Here is a 23,515-nt window from a genome sequence, read left to right on the forward strand (position 1 = left end):
GGTACAAACAACATCCAACATTATTTTGTCATTAGGGCCTATACTACTAGTCTAAAATGTAGTCTCATAAAATCATTACACTTGCTTTTTTTTTCTATCAGGATAGTATATACTCTTCATTATGCCTATACATAGAAGATATGAGGACCAGAAAATAGTTCCCAACAACTGTGCATCTGTGAGTATGTACGTTACGTTGTAAATTAAAATCGAACTAAACCGGGTAGGTGAGAGTATCACCTCCCCGCTAAAACCTACGAACAGGCACTCTGCATTAGTGAAGCACGAATTGCCAATTGCCTAAAAAAAGATTTGCTTTAATAGGCTGCTTTTTTTTCTCACTTTCAATCACAAAACTTTAAATGTACTGGTTGGAGCCTTCTACTTAATTGGTGACACATTATATTTTCTACAAGATCCATCAGATGTGTTTTAAAGATACATTGTAAGAAAACAATGCATCTTGTAGGACATATATCGCAGACATCCGTGACGTCACAAAACGCGCTGCGTGCTAAGCAGGGCAAAACAAGCGCCATTAGCCTCTATATCGTGAGCTATATACGAGTACCGCGTATTCACCCTCCTCTCTAGCTGCTCTGCTATAAAAGAAGAAAATAAACGGAAAGATGTTAACTCCGCAAATGCCATGGGTCGTCAGCAGCACACCAGGGATCACCAGTGTTTCGGCCATTTAAGTGCTGTACACCTCCCTCTGGCTGGCCGGTGCTGCGTTGGGATCCCCTTGACAGCACCCCCATGGCATTTCAAAGAAAAAAACAAAAAACAAAACAAAACAAAACAAAACATCACAAAACAAGACAGAAAAGAAAAAGCTTGGCATCAATCACCTCTCCTCACTCCCGAAACACTCTCTCTACACCCCCCTATTCCCACCACCCCCCAGCCTTCCCTACTATCCATGCAGATCCTGTCTCCGCTGCCCCACAAATTCTCCTGATCCACCTTTCCCCGTCCCTACCACCTATTCCCATCCCTCTGACCCACCTCCTTACCGATCGACCAGCATATCCCCTGCACCCCACCTCCACAGTATGCACCTCCGCTCTCCACCCCCTTTTCTCACACTCCTCCCTCAACTCAGCATACCTATCCAGCTTCCTTTCCCTTGCCTCATCCATCCTTGTCTCCCATGGCACAGTCAGCTCCACCGTTGCTAACCTGTGCACAGACCTAGCCACCAGCACCATGTCCGGCCGAAGGGCAGTTACTACCACCTCCTCTGGCACTGTACGGTTTCCCTCATTAACCCGCACCTCCCAATCATCCCCCGCTGCTAAGATTCCCCCACCATCATCCCTCTGACCCTTCCTTCTCACACTGCATCTCACACCCTCCTTCACAAACCGGATTCCCCTCACCCTAGGAGGCCCATTCTTCTTCCTTGCCTCCACTGCCACCCTCGCCACCTCCGCCATCTCCTTCAACACCTGGTTATGCCTCCATGTATAGGCCTGTAATAGACCTCTACATGCTGACAGAGTGTGCTCTAGTGAGCCCTTCGCCTTGTTGCAGACCCTGCATCCACCATCCTCCACAATGCCCCATCTCTGGAGATTTACTGGAGACGGCAAAACATCAAAGGTGGAACTGATCATGAAGCGCACAGCTCCAGAGGACATTGACCAAAGGTCATTCCATGACACCTTCCTCTGCTCCACCCCTTCCCATCGGGTCCATGCTCCCTGCACTCCCTGCTGTACAGCCTTGGCAAAGTGGTACTCCTCCTCCTTCTCCTTAACCGCCTCCACCACCAACTCCCTCCTACCCATCCTGCCTTGCTTGCTGTACCATCTGACACCCTGATGAAACCCGACCCCTTTCCGACCCACCTGAACCGCACCCTGCATCTCCTTCCACTTTGCCATTGCCACTGCCTCGTCCGCAGCCTCCTCCGCCCTCCACTTCCTCCCTGTGCGGATCGGTGGCCTAACTCCTGCTATTACCTGGTCCTTTGACTCCCTCATCATCATCACTAGCCTAACCTTGCCAGCTTTGAACTCCTCCACCACTGACGTCATAGGCAATTGCAACCTGCCTGATCTGCAAAAGAATGCCAGATCTGTAAGCATTCTTGGAACGCCTAACCACTTCCGGTAGTATGAGTTCATCTTCTGCTGCATCCTCTCAACCCTGGACACTGCCACCTCGTACACCTGCAGTTGCCACATGATCCGTGGTAGCAAGCCAAACTGGCAGCACCACACCTTCGCATTCCCAGGGATGAGTGTCCTGTCCACCCTCTTCAACCACTCCACCACTTTCTCATAGATCTGAACTCCTCGGTGCCTGTCATTCAACTTGCACTCATACCACCGCCCAAGGCTCTTTACTCCCTGCTCAGTGACCTGAGGGATATCTTCTCCCCCAATCTGAAATCTCCTTGCGACCACCTTCCCCTTCCGCACTGACACTGAGCGGCTCTTCTTGGCCTTGAACTTCATCCGTGTCCAGGCCACCAACTCCTCCAACCTATGGAGGCCATCTTTGACCTGGGTCTCGTTGCCAGACACGATTGTGAGATCATCCATGAAAGCCCTAATCGACGGCACAACCACATCTGCAGCCAGCATCAACCCTTCAATTCTCGGGGCCACACACCGGGTTAACACTTCCATCCCAAGGACAAACAGCAGCGGCGAGACTGGACACCCCATGGGGATGCCAATTTCTAGCGCTTGCCATTCTGTTGTGTAAGTCTGGGTCGTGAATCTCATCCTGAACTGGCTGTAGTAGCTTTGCACCATCTCCCGGATCACCCTAGGGACCCAGAAAAACGCAAAGCTGAGATACCTGTGAGGAACTGATCCATATGCATTTGCAAGATCCAACCAGATGACATCCACATCCTCCTTCTCACGTTTGCACCTCTGGATTGACTCCCAAATCATCTGGACATGCTCCGTGCACCCAGGGAAACCTGGTATCCCTGCCTTCTGTATAGAGGTGTCCACAAACTTGTTCTTCATGACAAATCCTGACAACCGCCTTGCTAAGACACTAAAGAGGATCTTACCATCCACGTTGAGAAGCGAAATCGATCTAAACTGGCCAATGCCTTTGGCATCCCTCTCCTTTGGGATATATACCCCTTCTGCCACACACTAGCTGACTAGAACAATCCGCTCCCGCCATAGCACCCTTAGGATCCGCCATAGCACCCTTCGGACACGAGGACAGTACTTGAACAGCTTGTAGGACAAGCCATTCTGCCCAGCTGCACTGCCAGTTCGGGCCTTTTTAACCACGGCTTCAACCTCCCACAACTTCAACTCACTCAAGTCAAAACTGACCTCTGGCTCCTGTGGCCTCAATAGCCCTGCCACCCCAGTAAAAGGCTCCTCTCTCCTCTCATCACAGTATGTGGCCTTCAGATGCCTCTCGAGCTCTTCCTTCGACACCTCCAAACTTCCTGAAACCCCTTCCTCAAACAACCTCTTTGTGAACCTGTGCGGATTCTTATAGAACTCCCTCCTCTCCCTCCTCCTCCTCCTCCTCTTCCTACACTGATATTCGGCCCTCCTAACATCCGCATACCTCTTCTTCAGGTCCTCATACAAACCCTTCAGACTAGCCCTTTCTCCGTCTGCCTGCCTCCACCTACGCCGCAAGCTCTTCTTCTCCGCCCTCAATTGGGCCATCAACCGCTGTCTCCTCGACCCTGACTTTCCAAAATCCCCCTCCACATTCCCCCCACCTCCACTACCCACAGGCTTTATCCCAAACTCTTCTGCACAAGCCCCATAACACAACCCCTCAAACATACGCATCTTCTTTTCAACACTCCCAGCCAATTCCACTTTCAAAACTCCCGCAAGCTTGATGTCAAAAAGCTCCCACTTCTCACTTCTCGCCGGTGGCCATGCAATCGGCTCCTTCCGCTCAAACACAGCATGTAGAGCATGCTGAGGGTCTCCGGCTCTGTGGTCTGAAACCTGACTGGGACCTCCCACTGTCTCACCCAGCTCATTGCTGGTGCAGTCATGCCCTACTGCCACTCTTCCACAGCTCGTTCTTGCTCTGTGAACTGCCACACCTCTCTTCCCCTTGAACCTCCTCCCGCATCCCGCACACACACCCTCTTGACCTTTGTTTATTGTCGTGAGTCAAAGTACCCGCCCTTTCAGAATCCAGTATGGATTCTTATTCAGCACGACTCAATGCGAAAAAGCGGATGAGGCGGGTGAGTAGCCTTTCAGTCAAGTGGGCACACACTCACCAATAGGGGTGAAAACCCCTCCCACTGCCACCCCTCAGCCCTGGCGCACAGCCCTACGCCGCAAATGGGCCACACTTAAAACCGGTAACTCTGAGGGGCCGGTTATTTGCTTGCCATAGCCATCAGGGTAGCCTTCCCTGATGCCCCACCTATCCGGGGTGTCACTGCTCTATTCGCAGTCGTCACCTGGCCTCTCCCAAGCGTCTCACAAGCAAGAAAATAATGGTTCTTACACTGAAAGGCCCGAATTCACGAAGGTAGTTTAGACCATGGCACAAATTTAGACCATGGCCTAAAATAAGCGTGTAAAAGGCGCACCTTTGACATGCTCGTGTCAACTCTCATTTGTTACTGGATGTCTGTTGGCGTACGCAATCTGTCAATGGCATTTGGAGTTTACACAGAAAGAAAATAATAAACTATGGCTAAAATTGCATAAACCATGGTTTAGATTTAAACCCCCTTCTTGACTTCGGGCCATTGCGTTCAGTGGGTTCTCACTCAATGGGACGTGAAAGATAATGAAACGGACGTGCATGCCCCGTAACTATGTGCTGTTGGTGTTAATCAGCATGGGTTAGTGATGTCATTACTGTACAGCCTCGTCCATTCATTCGTAGATATCACTTTTTGGTGTGAGGTGTGATTTATTTATTATGATTTTTACTTTGCATTGTTATTGCATCACAGAGTAGATGTAATTGTTTTTCATGAATATCGAATTAGTTTCTGTTGCAGAACATTTCAAAGTTAATCACTACATCATGCAATGGATTCTTAAATTGGCATCTCATTTCAGAACATTAAACAATTCTGTTCCTTTTCAAATGGCAAATTTTTTATTTGGTGCAGCTTTGATGAATGTAGCCAGTTAAGTATAATCTTTTCCCACTTTCACCAATCTGCTGTGAAATTCAGAGAGGCAAATTGATTATGACAAAATGAAAAATTTCGTGGAATAATTCCCTCAGGAGTTGATGGCCTATTGATGGCCTATCGCCCTTTAGTCGCCTCAATCTGGTATTTAACACGATGAGATTTGGTCGCTTTTGATAACTGCAGCCGAATATATTTTATTAAAGACATTGTGCTGCAAACCCAACCATAATGAATCTCTTCATTAACCTTTAAAAATAGTATTCAGGTTTGAGAGTATAATTGAAACTATCATTTGGGTCGGCATTCAAAGACAAGGAAATCTTTTTAATTACAGACTGGTGATGGAAACGAATCTGAAATCTCGTTATTAGTTTAATTTGCCATTCTCTCTTCTTCTGTACGATTTCCTAAAAAGTGTGATTAATAAAATGTCAACCCATCGACCCGAGATAGCATGGCGTCGAGGCTCCGGCCTGTCGGTGTGGTTGCAATTGGCGCTGGTGTACTTACCACAGTTTGGGATATCACATTAATTTGACAGAGATGAAGTATTGGTGAAACTGCGTTTGTATTAGCACTTAAAGCTCCCCCCCCCCCCAAAAAAAAAAAAAAAAAAATGCACGAAGTAATTGCAACCGAAGAGGTAATTAAGCATTTTTTTTCAACTATTGAGTGTATATACGCTTATGTTTATTCTATATCTTTCCCTCTATATCATTGCATTTCATTTTGTCGATATATCCCTCATTTCCCTGTTTTGCGTATGGCAGTATACAATAATAAAGTAACAAAAGATGCAATTTCGCTCGTGCAATGTTTCAGATTCAACCTTAAAAACTTGCACAAAGCAAAATTTGATATGAATATTAGATGATAATTTATCACAGTAACGAAAATAGTGTTATATCGTGTCTGAATAATATCTTCGTAACCTCTGTAATATTGAGCGTTCAAGGAACCTTGAAGAGGGGGTAGTACTTATTTTGGTAATGTCAAAGGCAGTTCATCACGACATTTGCTGCACATAGTACTTTGACCAGAAAGGGCATATGCCGTGAAGATTTGTCGACTCGACAGAGAGTCAACGGTATGAGTAGTCGCCTCCAAGTAAAACAATCATGCTAGCGAATCTGAGATTCAAACCAATCAATCAATATACAGACTGACTATACCGACAAACTCACATGATACCCGAACTATCGTTTTATTCTTCATGTTTTCGACCTGGACTACATCATCTTGAAATGTTGAGCAGCCCACGAGTAATACGAAACACTGATCTTATCGAATTACTGACTCTTCGAGAGAAGGCACTTTCTGTTTTCAAGGCACGTTTTCTAGAATATTGGAACACGAGCAATATCCCACCTCCGGCGGCTTGTGCTTCAAAAGACATCGAAGGATCAGACAAGAATAGGTTGACCCCTCGGAATGTTCAATCTGGGTTTTCCTTTTATAATTTTGTTTTCAAATGAGTGTGCCCCTTCTTTCTACCGAATTACGTGGAGCAAAAATTGCCTTTTTGCCATATTTGCCTTCATATCCATATCTATTAAAGATTTTGTTATTCCACCATTTCCTCATAATACCAGCGTGCGTGCTTGAAGGCGAGCTTGGATTGTGTGTATTATGGCAACAAGGTTAAGGTAATGCTCACGGCATACTGAGATGCAGAAAGTCTTCTTGACAACAGATTCAAGACGATGGTGGAATTAAAGGAGGGGAAGGGTTTAGGGATTTAGCACCGGGTTTGACTTTCAGTGCATGTCTGACTCTAGACTTGTAAAAAGACTAGTCTTTGGAGAAACGAAGCGGTCCACCCAGGCACTAGCAGCAATTTGTCAGCCGTATATTGAAATGTGGTGACATTCTCATTAGCATGGGGGCTTGGGGCGATTAATTTCACGACTTCTTGCTGGGTCCATGTTTGCAGGACTCTCCACCTACTACAGATCAAGTTCAAGTTTATTCTATTTTTCCACATCTCAGCATAATCAAAAATATGCACGTCTTGACTGTAGACTCTAGCCGTCTTGACCCAAGAGTATACTTACGTGCTTTTCCGGAAATGCTAGGGAAATAATAGCGGCAGGGCCTTCTGAGAGAACGATACAGACAAAGCCGATTCAAGCATGGCTGGGCAATATAAATCAGCATCATTTATTGTCATTGTCATCATTGTTGTCACCTTTGCCATTATACCATTACTCTCTCTTGTGCTTTACAACAAATTTGATTAAGGCATTTAGTAGCGGAGAAAATTGAATTCTAAAATCATCAATAAAGTCTTTTGTGACGACACATCCCGAGACGGAGCTACCAGTTGAGACAGCCAAATTCACCATGGTCATCGCATAATTGACATTGTTTTTGAACACTAAAGGGGACCGCGGAATTGGGGGTGGGGGTCGGTAATCAAGTCCTCCACCCCCCCCCCCCCAAAAAAAGAGAGAGAGAGAGAGAGAGAGAGAGAGAGAGAGAGAAAGAGAGATGGAGAGAAAGGAATTTGGTTCGTATTCCAAAGATTCGTTGGTACACGCATTTTTTTTCTCTCTCTCTCTTTCTTTCATTTTCGGACTAAACGTACCTGTTTTCATTTTTGGACTATCGATCTTTAAATATAAGGGGTCTCATTTCATTTTCGGACGAGCTAACCTTCGGAAAAAACGAACCTTATTTTATTTTCGGACAGATGAACCTTCGGATTGACGCCACAAACAATGTTCCGATTATTCGAGTCTATTGTTATTTCATTTTCGGATTAACGAAAATCTCGGTACAGAAAACTTGTGTTCGGAGTAACGAACCTTCGGAATAGCTTAATGGTCGTTCGAGACCTTTAGTTTGACATCAAAGACAACTTTTCTTAAAGGGGAAATACAGTCCAGATAAAGGTTAGTCTAATAAGACAGAGAAATATATTAGGAGTTCAACTTATTTTTCATCCAATTTCGGTCAATTTTTTACCGTTGAACTCGTAATATTCTACTCTTTTCTTTTATCAAACTAACTTATATTTGGACTGGATTTCCCCTTTAAAACTAAACATCTTACGATGCCTCCCCCCACCCCCACGCCCAGAAAAGACAGCCTTACAAAGGAAGAACTCTGGTGTCTCCGAACTTGACTCAAAGAAGAGAAATCAATCCCATACTCCTCTTGTCACCTTTACTGAGATGAGGACTGTCAGGGAAAAGCCATGTTACCATGGGTGCCATGTCTTATTTCTAGACAAAATTGAAAGAGCTTGACCACAGGCGTATATCAAAACCGACAAATGCATTAAGTACAGCCTGCTATGTCAAACTACAGAATCCGGTGAGATTTTTGTGCCAAAGTTGATTTATTTCAGCTAACTTTGTAATTTTGGGGGCTGAATCAATAAAGAAAAGAATAACCCTATTTCTTTCTTTTTCCCCAACCATGTTGTCATTTCTCTGACAATGGACAATAATAAAGCTACATCACCATCAATCATTTAGAAGGAGACGACAAAGACTGACTTTATTCCTCGAGCGCCAGTGGGTGTGATCTCTAGAAGGTTTCCTCGAACGAATCATACGTACATTCATTTGCATAATACATTTACATCACAATCGTCGGTGCCATTTTGAATGTCAAAATGGCCGATGTGGCCCAACGTATTTTGATTCATATCTCATGTTTAAAGCGTTGTAGAAGGCTCAAATTTGATGCGAAAAACGTACTTGTAAGGTCAGACATGCTGGTACATCTTTATCTGAAACGATGGTTCATTTTGAATTCCTAATTCGGAGAGTAATGTGCAAGCGAGACAGGGATAAAAATACATCAATATAGACGAGAGTTGTCTAAGGCATCCGTATAATGTGGAAAATTTCAAGGCCCTTTCCCATGGTTGATTATGATAGCGACGATATGATACTAGTGACGATAAAGCTAGTAGAGATATATAAAACAAAATCTAGGTAAGCATGAAAGGTGAATATTATTCTTTCATACGACATAACCACATAACTAGTTTAGTGTTGAAATTTAAAATGTTTTCATAGTGCCTCTGCTTTCACAGAGAAATCATACTGCACTTCATGTTTCCTCCATTGTCGATGCTAATGAAAGTATCGGCTGCGTAAAAGAGCAGTTTCTATTGGGGCATAGACACCTTGATTAATATTTTATGACATGATCAACTCGTCACGAACGCGTAAAACGATTCCATGAAATCGACTGCGCTTTACTGCTCCGTCGTTCTACTATGGAATGAATAATAAGAGAAACAAAATCACTCGAGATACCAAATCATGATATTATATGCTTATCCCCTGCCGTGCAGACTGGATCTTATAGTCACAAACAGTGATGGACAAAAATCAATCTATGCATTGTAGGCCCTACATGTATTGCTCTGCAGGTAGCCTACCTCTTCTTATCTATTTTCAGGGTTGGAGGTTTTATAAGTCGTGAAGATGAAACTAGCTAATGAGCATGCTGCTTGATCACAATTTATATGATGTGACTGCCACTGATATCTCTGTTTCGCAAAGACATATCTAAAGATATTCATCGATCATGGGTTTGACTTTGTTTTTGAATTTCAACTACTTTGCAAAATCAGTTTGAACGTTGAATAGAATTTATCTATAGGAAGAACATTTGACCTTGTAGCCCCTACAAGTTGAGAGTTGTGGGCGCATGTGATGTCTGTCGTAGAAATACAAGAACAAAAAGAAGTGAAATTTGTAGCCTACCTATACCTGGCTTTCGTGTAAATAATTTAAAATTGATTGCATGAAAGCATCCCAAACGCTGTCATCAATACTGACTCACGACTAAAAAAGGAAAAAAAAAAAGGAAAGAAAAAAGAACGGATGCTTACAACTAACTTTGTATAGACAGCGAGGCAGGAATTATTTCATCTGGATGGGGGGGGGGGGGGATGGTATTGAAGTCAATGTATTTCAGTCTGACATCGATGATAATGAGTCTTCACATTGAATTTCAGCTAATGACTATCAACGACCAGATTATGAAATTCAAAGTGAGGCGCCGCATGGTCCATCACACAAAGAGGTGTACCATCGCACAGAATGGCCTTTTTGTTGTTGTTCTTACACTTCTCCGAAGACAGAAAATCGACAAAATATTAATGCCGTGAGTAACATTACGGTAATAAACCGTACCCGCATCATGTTTACACACGTCGAGCGTTTTAGTTCTGTTGCTTCCATATCTTTTTTAAATGAAAAAAAAAAGATATCTTCGCCGCCTACTTAATCAGGCGACCTGTCAGTGTTTGACACGCTAAATTTGACACCATATATTATCAGCTAAGCGAAGATAACAGTATGATGGCATGGTTTTCTTTCTCCTGGCGTAGCCTCTTCACTGTTCAAAGACAGGCCATGTAGACACAGGCAGGACGGCTCTTTTATTCTAGACTCTTACAGCACACACAACCATCAGATCATCACGCATTTTTTTTTTATTGAAATGTTCCATTAATTTGCCTCACGTCAAAATGGGCATTCATAAAGGTTGTTAATAGAACTAACTCTTTCAATTTTGGGCGTACGAGGTATCGTGCGTGCTTTCCCCTTGCTTACAGCAATCACATTTACGCAGGTTGTAGAATCAAATCTAAAAACTGAAGAGGTATTAGTCAATACTCAATTTGTTCTTCATTACAATACTTTTCGTATCATAATGAATAAGATATTATGACCAATTAATGATAGAATCTGATCATATCACTGTACTTGGGACAAAATCATATTTTCGAATTCAAGGTTTTAACCTCGAGAGATTTATTGATTTATTTGTTCATTTTTCTTTGGAGGTTGCTGGTAAGTAAACATAAGAGCAAACACACACACACACACACACACACACACACACACACAAAATGAGGGTTTATATTCTATTCCTGAGTTATTTGAAACACTCGTTAAACACACGTGAAATAAAACAGAATTCTTAAGCACACACACACACACATACACACACACACGCACACATACACACACACACACACATACACACACACACACACACATACACACACACACACACACATACACACACACACACGGAAAAAAAAACCCTGTGTGATCAAGCATGTCAAGGAGCTGATATTGATACAGGTCTATACTACTCGAGTACCTTGTACTGATGTGGAAGCCTGATCCGCCAGACTTCTTCATTGTCATGCGTAACGATTCTTCGTTTCATTATCAAAATTACTCACTGGTTTTGGCAAAGTCGAGATGTGAAATTAATCTGAAATATGGCGTTGCCTTGATCAAGTTTCCCTCTCGATGTATTCGCGGTCTGTTATCAAAATGCTGTATAAAACGGACGGCCACAGATGACAAATGGATGACAAACGACACCAGCTGCGTTGAGTGTTTCGGCAACATAGCTTTCCAGCCAACGATTCATGTTCCTTCCCGTCAATTATTTATGCATTAATCATTAAGATTTGGACGGGTCTATCAAGCTGATAAATGTGTAAATCATTTCCAAAAAGGCTTAAGGTGTTCTGGCGTTGTCAGGGATTTAGCTTTATAACATTCATGATGACGAAAACGTCTGAGTGAACTCGTCAAGACGTTAAAGGTATTATTTACATTTGTAGATGAAACGAAAACTCAGCTTTAGTGCTTCAAAATAGTTCTAAAATGTGAGTTAGGGATACAAACAACCAATGTAAAAATTTGTATCAGTAAAATCAATGTTAAGTATTGTTAAATATACAAAATGTGAACAATAGTTATGATAAAAATGTTTCTAGACTAAACTGTCCACAGTTATGATTTAATGGAAAATTTAGTGATATCTCCTTATATTTCAGGCTTTATTGCGATATCTTTATATTACCATGGTAGGATGTTTTGTGACACAACTGACCTACACATGCATCAAAATGTGATATCTCCAAAAAAAAAAGAAAATAAATCACTGCTCTCAATTAATGGCAAACAGTACCTTTAAAGGCATAATTTACCATATGCAGATGAAACAAAAACCCAGCATTAGTGCTTTAGATTAGTTCTTAAATGTGAGTTGGGGATAGAAACAGCCACTGTAAAATTTTGAATCTGTTTAATCGATGTTAAGTATTGTTAATACACAAAATGTGAACAATAGTTATGATAAAAATGTTTCTAGACCAAACTGTCCACAGTTATGATTAAATGAGAAATTTAGTGATATCTCCTTATATTTCAGGCTTTATTGCGAAATCTTTATATTATCATGGTAGGATGTTTTGTGATACAACTGACCTACACATGCATCAAAATGTGATATCTCCAAAAAAAAATTAAATCACTGCTCCCAATTAATGGCAAACAGTACCTTTAAAGGGGATAGCTAGTAACCGATCAGTGGGAATCAATGGGAATGCTGAGGGATGAGTGTTCCAATCCTTGTGGGATTTATTGAAGAGTACATTATATATCTACTGTTGTGTGAAAATTATTTGCTTCAGAACGGTCTCATATTCAAGTAATGTGCAGATTAATGTCCCATCACTGACCAGGGACGCTTACCTTGAAACATTAAACTGCACATTACTTGAATATGAGACCATTCTGAAGCAAATAATTCTCACACAAGAATAGATATATAGTGTACTCTTAAATGAATCCCACAAGAATTGGAACAATCATCCTCCAGCATTCCCACTGATTCCCACTGATCAGTTACTAGCAATCTCCTTTAACGTCGTTGTTTAATTGACGTTTTTAGTGCGTACGGATGCTCCTATAGTTTGAATAGCTTGTAACACTGGAAGTCTCCTGAAAGATGTGAGTAATGTATAAATTTGTCTGAAGTCAATCGGTCTAATTTATCTGATTTTTCTCCTTCATTGACATCATATAACATATATACATATGATTATATGTACATATAATTATATATTACTTCTGACCTTTTCATAGGGCTTTAGAATATATATATATATATATATATATATATATATATATATATATATATATATTATGACAGACTGCCACAAGACAACCCAACACTGCAAAAAGTGCGGTGTTAAACATGAAACACCGAGCTGGTGTCAAATTTCCGGCGCTCATTTGTGGTGTTAGATCAACAAATCTGGGTGTCACTTCAAAATATAAAATCGTTTTTTGAATAGTTTCTTATATAGTTACTGTTTTTCTGGTTGATTTTGAACTTCAACAAGACGATCAAGAATATTCCGATAAAGTACTAGATTTTTGAAAAAAAAGGTGTGAACACATTTGCAACACAGTAACACCAGTTGGTGCGGTCACTTATTGAAGCCGGGAGGGTGTTATACCATTGACATTAATACCAGCAATATCAAATCAACACCATGCGGTGTTACTGTTGAATTAACACCAGCGCAGTGTCAAAAATATCACCAGCTGCAGTGTCAAATCAACACCATGAAGTGCCAGGTGAACACTTTTCAACACCATCACAACATACTTTCTACACCTGTGGGTGTGGTCTTCTATTGACACTTGATCGGTGTTAGATGTAACACCCGTGGTGTTAAATCTAACACTGATGTTTTTGCAGTGAAGAAAAACACACGTCTGCCTAGCAGACAATAAAGCTGACGAAGACCTGGGGGGTATTTCATGAAGCATTTTGTCCGACAAAGTTGTCGGACAAATTTGCTCTCAGCCAATCAGATGCAAGGATTTCCGTAGCTTGTAACAGTCAGAAAAATATCTGACCAAAATGCTTCATGAAATGCCCCCCTGGGGGGCATTTCATGAAGCATTTTGTCCGACAACTTGTCGGACAAATTTGCTCTCAGCCAATCAGATGCAAGGATTTCAGTAGCTTTTAACATTTTGTCAGACGAAATATCTGACAAAATGCTTCATGAAATGCCCCCCTGAGGTCGAAAGCGTCTACCACCAGCCGGTATTGTGCGACATCTTCTGTCTTCATTGTCTCAATTATATCATTCCTCCCAAGATGACAAAGACGTTCGGTAAAAATATCAGCATCATCCCACTAGTAGAACAGATAAACACATACATTTACTCATTCATGTGCCATGAATTTGTATTGCACAACATTAAAGATGTGTGAAATCAAAGTCCTTACCAAAGGGAGAAATGGTTAGAGAGAGAGAGAGAGAGAGAGAGAGAGAGGGAGAGAGAGAGAGAGAGGGAGAGAGACCCCCTTCCCACCCCCGGAAAAAAATACCAAGCTATCACCACAGTAGCACGTAATCCAATTAGAAAACATGAATAAAATCGTGTTGAAATTTGAAGGGTATGGGGGTGGGATAGGAGAAGGAATTCAGGAAAGACCTTGATTTTTTTTTTCAATTATTCCAATTTTACTTTCATCACTATGTGAGAATTGAGACCATGCGCCTTCATATTATAGAGTAATCTTGTCTCTTCTTTTCCTCCCGAATCCGGAAGAGACAGGCGTCATCTTATGCTCGTCGCTTCATACCATTAATTTCGAGATTGTTTGGTTTAGCTCTTCACCATCCTCCCGAAGCGTATACCAGAGTTTGCCTGCATCCGCCTCCATCTCCCCTGACAACGACGGCATCAACAAGCTCCTCGTGCCTGGGATGCCTTCCCTATCTCCCCTTCGCCTTCCTCGGATGCCATTATCGAATTAAGCAATTAATTAGCTCCATCTGTATTCACACATCTTCATCGAGCTCCAGCGCCATTTATCTCGCATAAATCGCATTCGATAAGAAAAGTGTTATGTAATCGAGTATGCGATCGTCGTTTCGCAACCGTGACCTACTGTCTGTTGTTGGTTTTGTCTTTATGAATGGACTTTACTTTCTAAGCTTCCTGTCACTACCGATTAACATCTCAACTGTGCTGGGAAGGGGCTGAGTGCTGATGATGATGATTGGTTAAAGGGTGACTTCAGTAATGTAAAAAAGATTCAACCAAGGTGAAGGAGCCAGCAGGGTTTTATGTGAAGAATATGGTATAGTCTTAAAATGCCTAAATAGTAATGAAAATGATGATCTTCACCGACCTGACTTCTCCTCAAACATGACTGTCTTGTATAGAAGTGAAGAAATATTCAAATTCCTTGGAAGAAGATTACAAATGTTCCAAAATTTACATTTGTTGTTGTTGTTGTTGCCATGCTGCTGCTGTTGTTGTCATGGAAGAAAAAAACAATAAAGGAGCCCTATTGAATAATGATTTGGCCCATGCAATACTGACATCAAATCAAGCGATATTATGATTAAATCCAAAATGGTTACTATTTAAACTTATGCTTATAAAGTGTCTTTACGAGTGAGCTCAAAATATTTGTCTCCGTATGGGAGCTCATAGGCAAAGGATTAAAAAAAAACAACAACAGGAAACAAAATATCTCCACATTAAATATCTATCATGCATCACCTACACATGCATGCCCAGCACATGCGCTCGTGTCCAGGCCACCACACAATATACACTAGCACCACTCATTCACACACAAACAGAGGATCAGAAAATTTAAAAATATTTGGAAACATTAATTTACGCAAAAACGTGGCAATCAACTATCACTCAGCAAAATTAGATTATGAATCAGTTATGAGCACAAGCATTCGCATATGACTTACAATATCATATGCGAATGCTGTCCCATCTGTACCGTAGAATCATGCATGACTTGGATGATTAACTGCTGGAATAAAATCAAGTCTGCGTTTTCACGGCATAGCTGAAGGGATGTTTTCGGAAAGGGGGAAAAAACAGGGCTTTTTAAATACTTCGAGATGTCTGGTGTTGCCATACACATTATTTTGAGATTTACCCTTATAGTGATGGATTTACTTCATGCAGATATTCTAGATTATTACAGCAAGTTTACAAGGCAGGAAATAAGATTTGCACGATCTTCTTTTGTCGAAGACAATGTAGATACCAATGTTCATAATGGTGTACTAGAGATCCGTAATAAACTACTAGTACATAGAAGAATTCGTCTGTTTTTCTCGTCGTCTACTCTGTTAGTATCCTCACTAAATAAATCCTACGATGGTGGTTTCATGTTTCTTATGCATGTGATTTCTCTTCAACTACCTGATTACATCTACATTAGGTAGAAAATATTGGTCAAAGCACTTCATGAATGTTAAGAAAACGTAAAAATATTGTTTATATAATTCATATATTCATATTTATATATTCGCATAATTGGTGTGCTTTCATTTTTCGTTTGTTCAGTTCTCCTCACGAAAACTTGTCGGAATTTATTCCAATCACAAAGTACAAAAAGTCGTAACATTATTTCAGTTTTTTTATGCAATATTTTGTATTCAACCATGCTGCATTCATTTTTTTTTTTGCGAAGTTGTACGTTTCAGACGTGTGCATAATTCGCAATGCGACGGACAGATCCGCCAGTGGAATATATCAAATATATCCTCCACCGATGGAATATATCAAATATAACTTCTCAAGTCGTCTCAACTTAATTGCGTGTACTTCCACCTAAATTCAATGACAACTGGGTAAATCCCAGAGTTTGTCCGCAAACATCGTGCATTGTATTTCAAAAATCTATGTTTGATCATGCCAATTTTGCCAAGCTCTCAAATGGTCGACTCTGTTGCCGTTTTTTTTTTCCTAGTCACAATCAATACAGACGTACCGGCAAGCGTAGACATGGTAGAGGTGACATGTAAGTCTTACATCAACAGACATACTGCATGCATTGGTTGCCAAGGTGCAATTCAATGAGGAACGACAAGTAGGTAACAGGAGAAACACAGACAGTGCTCAGTGTTGATGTGTCAGAGTTCAAGTATAATAACCTCTGTCTTGGAAAAAGTATCCTAACGACAAAGGGAAATGGGTGTGACAGAAATGATGTGAGCTTAATTAAATATGCTGCAATATGCTTGTGAGTGGTTTTGTTTTTTCTCTAGCAGGAGTTTAAGCGGTTGTCATGGTTACACTGGTAAGATGACAGCATCTCCCATTACATTGGGTCTATGAAAGAAATGGAGATGGTAAAGTAAATGTACTGTTAGAAAGAGCGGAAACGAGCAAAACATCCTATCGCTGCGTTACCAAAACTTCCCTTAATTTGTGATTTGTTCAAGGTATGAATAGCGATGTCTTGAAGGGAGGCTAAACATTCCTCATTGATTGAAATAAGATGGAACCACAAAACCAACAGGAAAGCAATTCATTTGAGGTCAGGCAAAATGAAGCATTTTTATCAAATTTCAATATTCTACGAATTATCTTGTGATATCAGACACGATTAAATGTAATAAAAAGACTGAGCTAAATTCAGTCATAACTTCACAACTTTTTACCATCAATTCTCGGAAAACAATCAATAGAAAGAGGTTATACCCTCGATAAAGGAGACCATATGAAAAAAGATATATTCTTCTCTCTTCAATTTTTCCTCAGTGAAGAATAATAAGGATTTGAGTAAAGACTTTTAGGAAATATATGTTAGTGAGAAGAGGACGTCATTCTATCATTACTCGGTGTGGTTCACACTTGTGATCTTTATCAATACCCCTGTTTGTGAAAACCTGCTAAATGAAAGGTTCGTTAAGTATCGTTGGATTTTTTTCATATCTATTTCAGCGAGGAGGTCCACTGTTTTTTCCCGTTACTTTTTGTTTAATTTAATTTCTCTATTACGGTTAACTTGGACCTGGTGTGTAGTTTCACACATACAATCAATCAGCAAGCTTCAACCTGCCCGGGGTACGCGTATACTGATCGTTTGAGAATCGCGTTCCGGCGTCCGATCCATTATGTCCCAAAATGACGCCTTGTGCCACGAAAACAAAATGGCGGACATGGCTTTTGGATTTCGCTTCTCGAATGCTCCGTCATGGAGTTAATGATGGATTTACCACTTATCCTGTCACAGACCAAATAAAGGACTGTATTTCAATCTATGAGCTCTTCTAAGGCGGCATATTATTCGTGTACATGCATACACACATACAGGCGCGCACACACGCTTTTCCTTCTCGGGGGTAATTCGACCAAGAGCAAAAGGAGTAAAAACAACAACGATGTAGTTCCGGCGACAAATAAGCACAATTGAAGAGTTAACATTAAAAAAAAAATCACACAGCTTAAAAACTATACGATGATTTAAGGTTTATTACTGCATAGGTGTAGTTAAAGTATCGATGAACATCAAATGATAGATGAGCAGGTGTGAAGTTCCTTATAATTTTGAATCACTTTAGCTGCTTCACAACCTAACTATTATATTTTTTTCCACATCGCTATCCGAATAACTCTGCTGGTACCATCAACTAATAACTTAATTGTTTTACGTTCATATTCATGCTCGACACTTAAAGTTACAGGCATAGAAAAGAACACGTCAGCTTCAGCTTTTTTTTTTTTTTTTTACTTGCAACCATTACGTCACATCATTTCCATGTAACGGAAGCTATGAAAAGTTTCTGATATGCTCAAAGAATACCGCCTTAGCGTCTTCTGAACTAATATATTCTGCCGTCCTGACAGTGCTGTTCTCCGTGCGAATTTAAGCCAAGACATCTATACCTGACAAACATGTGTGTATACCGTCAGCTGAAGAATCTGGGTTGTTTCATTTTGCAATATTTGACTGTGAGCCCCTCCTGAGCTTTTATATTACGATGTATATTTCCACATTTCTCTCCGGGTTTGGAGGTCGGTAATATTCCCCACTGTTAGCTGTCAGACTGGATGCCTAATAAAATACGTTATGAAACACAGTGGCTGACATTGTCACACCTGCTATGAAATGAATTCATATTACTCCAGTATTGAGGTTCCTTTGTTGTTGTTTTTTACCCATTGTATCCATAGATTGTATCATATACAATCTCAGGTTTCTTATTTCTGATGTTGTGTACCTTAATTTCTGCTCCAAATAGTACTGATACATTTTTTTTTTGGTGATCTGAGAAATATCATCACGCAAGCTCTTTCCAATCCTTGAACACTAATTTCCTTTAAATACAAAAGATTAGATACTGCATGAGATGATGGGACTTTTATGAATGCAAAACTACTGCTTGAGAATGAACTTCCTCACCCATTTTAGCTGTTGAATCTTTTCAGATTGCCTGAAGACATGTACTTGCTCAATATTAATTCTAGTGCTGAATAGATTTATTTTCTCTTCTCCTGCCTCCTTGGGGGGGGGGGGGGGGGGGGGGGATCTCTCTTTGCCCTGAGCTCCTTTCTGCTTGGAGTTGATTCATATCAAATCCTAAACATGATTACAAATTGACAAGGGTTTGGCATGTTTGGTGATACTGTTCTCTAAAGTGATCTTTGACTGATGGCTTTTCCAATAGGATTCAGTGTCACTCGGCATTTTTCTCATTAACATATTTGGGAGAGCTTAACCCCTTCCCCAAAAAAGTAATATATATATATATATGTATATATATATATATCTATATATATATATATATATATATATATATATATATATATATTTACACGTATAAGAACAATTGAAGACTAGAAAGAGATAGTGACAGTTTACCAGAACCACAGAAAAATTTTATCAAAATCTGAACAAAATTAGGGAAGTTATGAAATCGTGAAATTTTGTTAATTTTCATATCACAGTTCTTGAATGTGCAAATGCAAAGAATGGTGATGTTATCGCCTCACCATGGTGCCATTTAGTTTATACAGAACCTCTTAGATAAATTTCCTTTTTGAACCATTTACTTGTTACAAACCTTTTCTACTCAAACGCAATTATGCTGTAATCTTAAATCTTAATAGATATGAATGATCATTATTCTAAAGCTATTCAGCGAGGAATAACAGTATGTTGCACGCTTATTCTTACTTTCTTTTGTACATGATCAATGGAAAGTTGTGAGATGATGACATCATCAGCGCTCATTTGCATATTCATAATTATCAGCCATTCGAAAATTGTTTTGCAAAGAGCGCATCTTTGAAATTTAAGCACTTCCTTATCTTAAATCCGATTGTGATCAAATTCTCGTCACTAACTCTTAAGTGGCCCGGAATTACCCTTTGATAAAGCAAAGATAATGTTTTGGTAACATTACTCTGTGCTTTTATATTCGATTGATAAGGTGTCTTCTGAATTTACTTTAGATATTGAACATCTTTCTTCTGTTTACGGCGATTTTCGTTTCTAAGAATTTTCTTCCCGGTATTTCAATTGTCAACCTCTTTGAATTTGGTGAACATGATGTTTAATGATACAAACATTTACGTCCCTGTTTTTAAAAGGGAAAGGTACGGAATCCAATGGGATCTACCACCGTGTGTATCAACAGGATGTAGGATTAAAGAGAAATTCAGCTTCTTTTGATGAGGAGAGACGTGTGCAGCAAACAGAACAAATAATGTTCAAATGACACCAGTTCAAACTAAGTGAATGTTATGGAATATGAAAGAAAAGATATATATTTTTTATCAGTCTCAATCACATTTTTCAAATAACAGATTGCCAATGCTCTATATACTATAACCACTATATATGACTAGATATAATATCATAAACGCATTGCTCAATATTCAGGTACGTTGACCCCCAGAACTTAAAAGGGATGGTACAGTTTTGGTTGAGATGGGTTAAAAGTTTCCAACATTTTCGACAATATTTTTTGTTTTTAGATAATGATAAAGCTCTTATGAAAAATTAAAGAGCATATGATATTAAGAGGAATTTAAAGTTCATTTGATGAAAATTGGTTTTCAAATGGCTGAGATACTCTTAACAAAGCGATCCTAATTGAATAATGGGACCCACCTTTGACATGTTTGATTAGGATTGCTTTGTTTTACTTTATTTCATTTCTCTGCCATTTCAAAACTGATTTTCATCAAATGCACTTTGAATTCCTCTGAGAATTGTATGCTCTTTCTCATTTCATAAAGTGGTTTCTGTAAGTGTCTTGCAAAAAGTTAAAGACTGAATTCCCACTTCAACCTATACTATACCAACCCTTTAAGGTTAATATTGACTACATATGAAAAGCGTAAAAGAATATAGAATGCAGAGATCTTGGTGAATAAAAAATTATGCAAGAGCAAAGACACTTTGGAATGGTTGTGCGCAAGCAACCACAGTCTTTTGAGGTTGGATATGACATGATCGCGCGCCTTTTCTCATTTCCACGGATCCTGCTGTGATATCATTACCTTTTGGTAAAAACGTGGGATATTATACTTCTCCTTTTTATTTAACCTTGTTTTAATATATGTTTGATATAACTCTGGCTTTATTAGAGTTTACTGGTATATTGAGCAGACTTTTTCTTTACTGAGATTACGGAGAGCTCAGCATGGAGGATCTAGTTGCACTTTCATTGTGATTGAAAAGAAATCCACCAAGGTACGTGCAGTTATCTAGCCAGATGCTTCGTACCAGTATGAGTACGATTACACCAACATCTCAGAAAGCTTATACAGCTGTTAGTAGGATTCACCGAGATCACTTCTACAAAGTTTCTTATACTTTTTCAGGATTGACTCGACAATGTTTATCTATTCTTCATATCCATTCCTCTGTCCATCTGCTGGCAAAAGTCATCCAAAGTCAAGTCCTCCTGCCTCCGATTTTGATTTTTTTCTTCACGGACTTGTACTTTCAGAAAGACCTGTGAAATGATAGGAAACTGGCCAAAGCGGGTGCTCGTCACGAGTTCGACACGACGCAAACAAGGCCCACGAGAACGTGTTGTATGATGTCGAACCCGTGGACTGTTTTTACCCCGAATGTCCAACTCAATGGGCCTTATCTGCCTGGTGTCGAACTCATGGGTCGTATGACTCGTGGGCTGTATTACTGCTGGACTTTTTTTTTTTCAATGGCGAACTCGTGGTTGTCGGTCTCGTGGACCTGGTCAAAACGCTTGAGTAATTCGCGTGTAATTGATAACTTGTCAGCACAGATTCTTTAATCCAATTCTCTATATTCTAACATTATTCTGATTCGCTGAAAATCTATTCGGCTTTCAATAACAAATTTCAACATTACATGATAAAAAAATCAGGACATACAATGAAACAAAAGACGAACAAAAAACCTGAAGACGTGTTTGTATGTAACAATGTGGACATTAATTTTGGTTAAGTTGATTTTGTTTTGAATTTGTCATTGTTTTATATATATATGTATATACATATATAATTTATATATATATATATATATATATATATATACATATAATGATTTAAGCGGGAAATCAAGCAGACAAGAGTCTCCTATTGCAGTGTAGTAAGAGCATAATTTTGTAATAATGATATGGCAACCGCGCTATAGAAATGCACCTTATATCGTGATCATTATCATTACTGTGTCCTCCCTCTTACCTTGTTACGCAAACGGTACCGATTACTTCACATAACGCAGGTTTGTCCAGGAAAAAGTCCACTCTGATTAAGCCCAGGATGCCGAAACCATTAATGACAGCCGCCACGCTCAGGTCGGCTAACGCGAGGTTGACCACGAAGGCGTTGCTGAGCACGCGGAGTTTGTGGTGGACGAACACGGCGCCGATGACGAGTATGTTCCCGATACATCCAAAGAGGGCCAGCGTGACGTAGGCAACGAGCAGCGGCATGCTGTAGTTCGATCCCTCAACCTTGTCGGCCGACTCCGCGGCGTCGTTGAAAAGGACGATCACCGTAGCGTCGGGAAAGTCTGTCGCGTTACTGACCTCCATTATTACGGAAAGTAATGACAGTCGAATTCTTCCCCCTATTTCTAGCTGTGGAAAGCTAGAAGGTGAACAGCAGGTACTGCGCTTAGAAATAGTACTTCACAACCCCGTGGGGGCATGGACATCAATCGCAGTCCCGATTTACAACGTCACCTTGCGTGGACTGACGAAGAAAGAAAGTCAAGAAGTGGTAAAATACAATATTTTACCTGTGGTGACTAAGAGCAGACACAATAAGGAGTCGCTAAGTGGAGCTCCGTTGTCCAGGTTTCTCGATCCCGATGGTCGGAGGCATGGAAATGGATGAGGGTCGGATACCACAGGGAGTGATCTTTTGAAGATAACGAGGTGTATGTAATGAAAATAATTATGTCAAGTGTCGATGTTCACTTTATTTGAATGTCTAGAGTGGCCAGTGGGGACAAAAATCAGCAAAGAAACAAAGAAAGGTACAAAGACAGAATGAGCTGACAGCAGACCTCTTACGAGGTTCCTCTCCTGAGATGTGACGGGACAAGATGATACGCTCCTGTCAGCGGTGAAAATTGCGCCAATAACTTTTTGACGCAACCATTCAGTCGGCTTATCTATTATACATTCGCGTACTGCCTCCGCGCACGCCGCCGTCACGCGAACACTAATTTCCGCACTGCTGGCTCACGCACGCGACTTGTTGCAAGATGGAGCAACACAAACGAAGAATCAAGAATAGAATAAAGGAGGGGGAGGGGAGAATT

The 23,515-nt window shown here is 40.5% G+C and overlaps 1 protein-coding gene across 1 annotated transcript in view; it reads right to left on the minus strand.

Annotated features, from left to right (window-relative positions):
* The window catches only part of LOC139729206 (melatonin receptor type 1A-like), a 43,335-nt gene extending 20,554 nt beyond the window's left edge, over positions 1-22,781 (minus strand). Inside the window, exon 1 of the mRNA XM_071640134.1 lies at positions 22,429-22,781. Within this exon, the coding sequence (XP_071496235.1) occupies positions 22,429-22,781 (353 nt within the window). The remainder of the gene's footprint in view (positions 1-22,428) is intronic.
* Positions 22,782-23,515: the final 734 nt, after the last annotated feature.

Source organism: Diadema antillarum, unplaced genomic scaffold (assembly GCF_040938485.1).
Source record: "Diadema antillarum isolate AM-2024a unplaced genomic scaffold, OU_Dant_1.0 seq00000225_RagTag, whole genome shotgun sequence".
Classification (NCBI taxonomy): Eukaryota; Metazoa; Echinodermata; class Echinoidea; order Diadematoida; family Diadematidae; genus Diadema; species Diadema antillarum.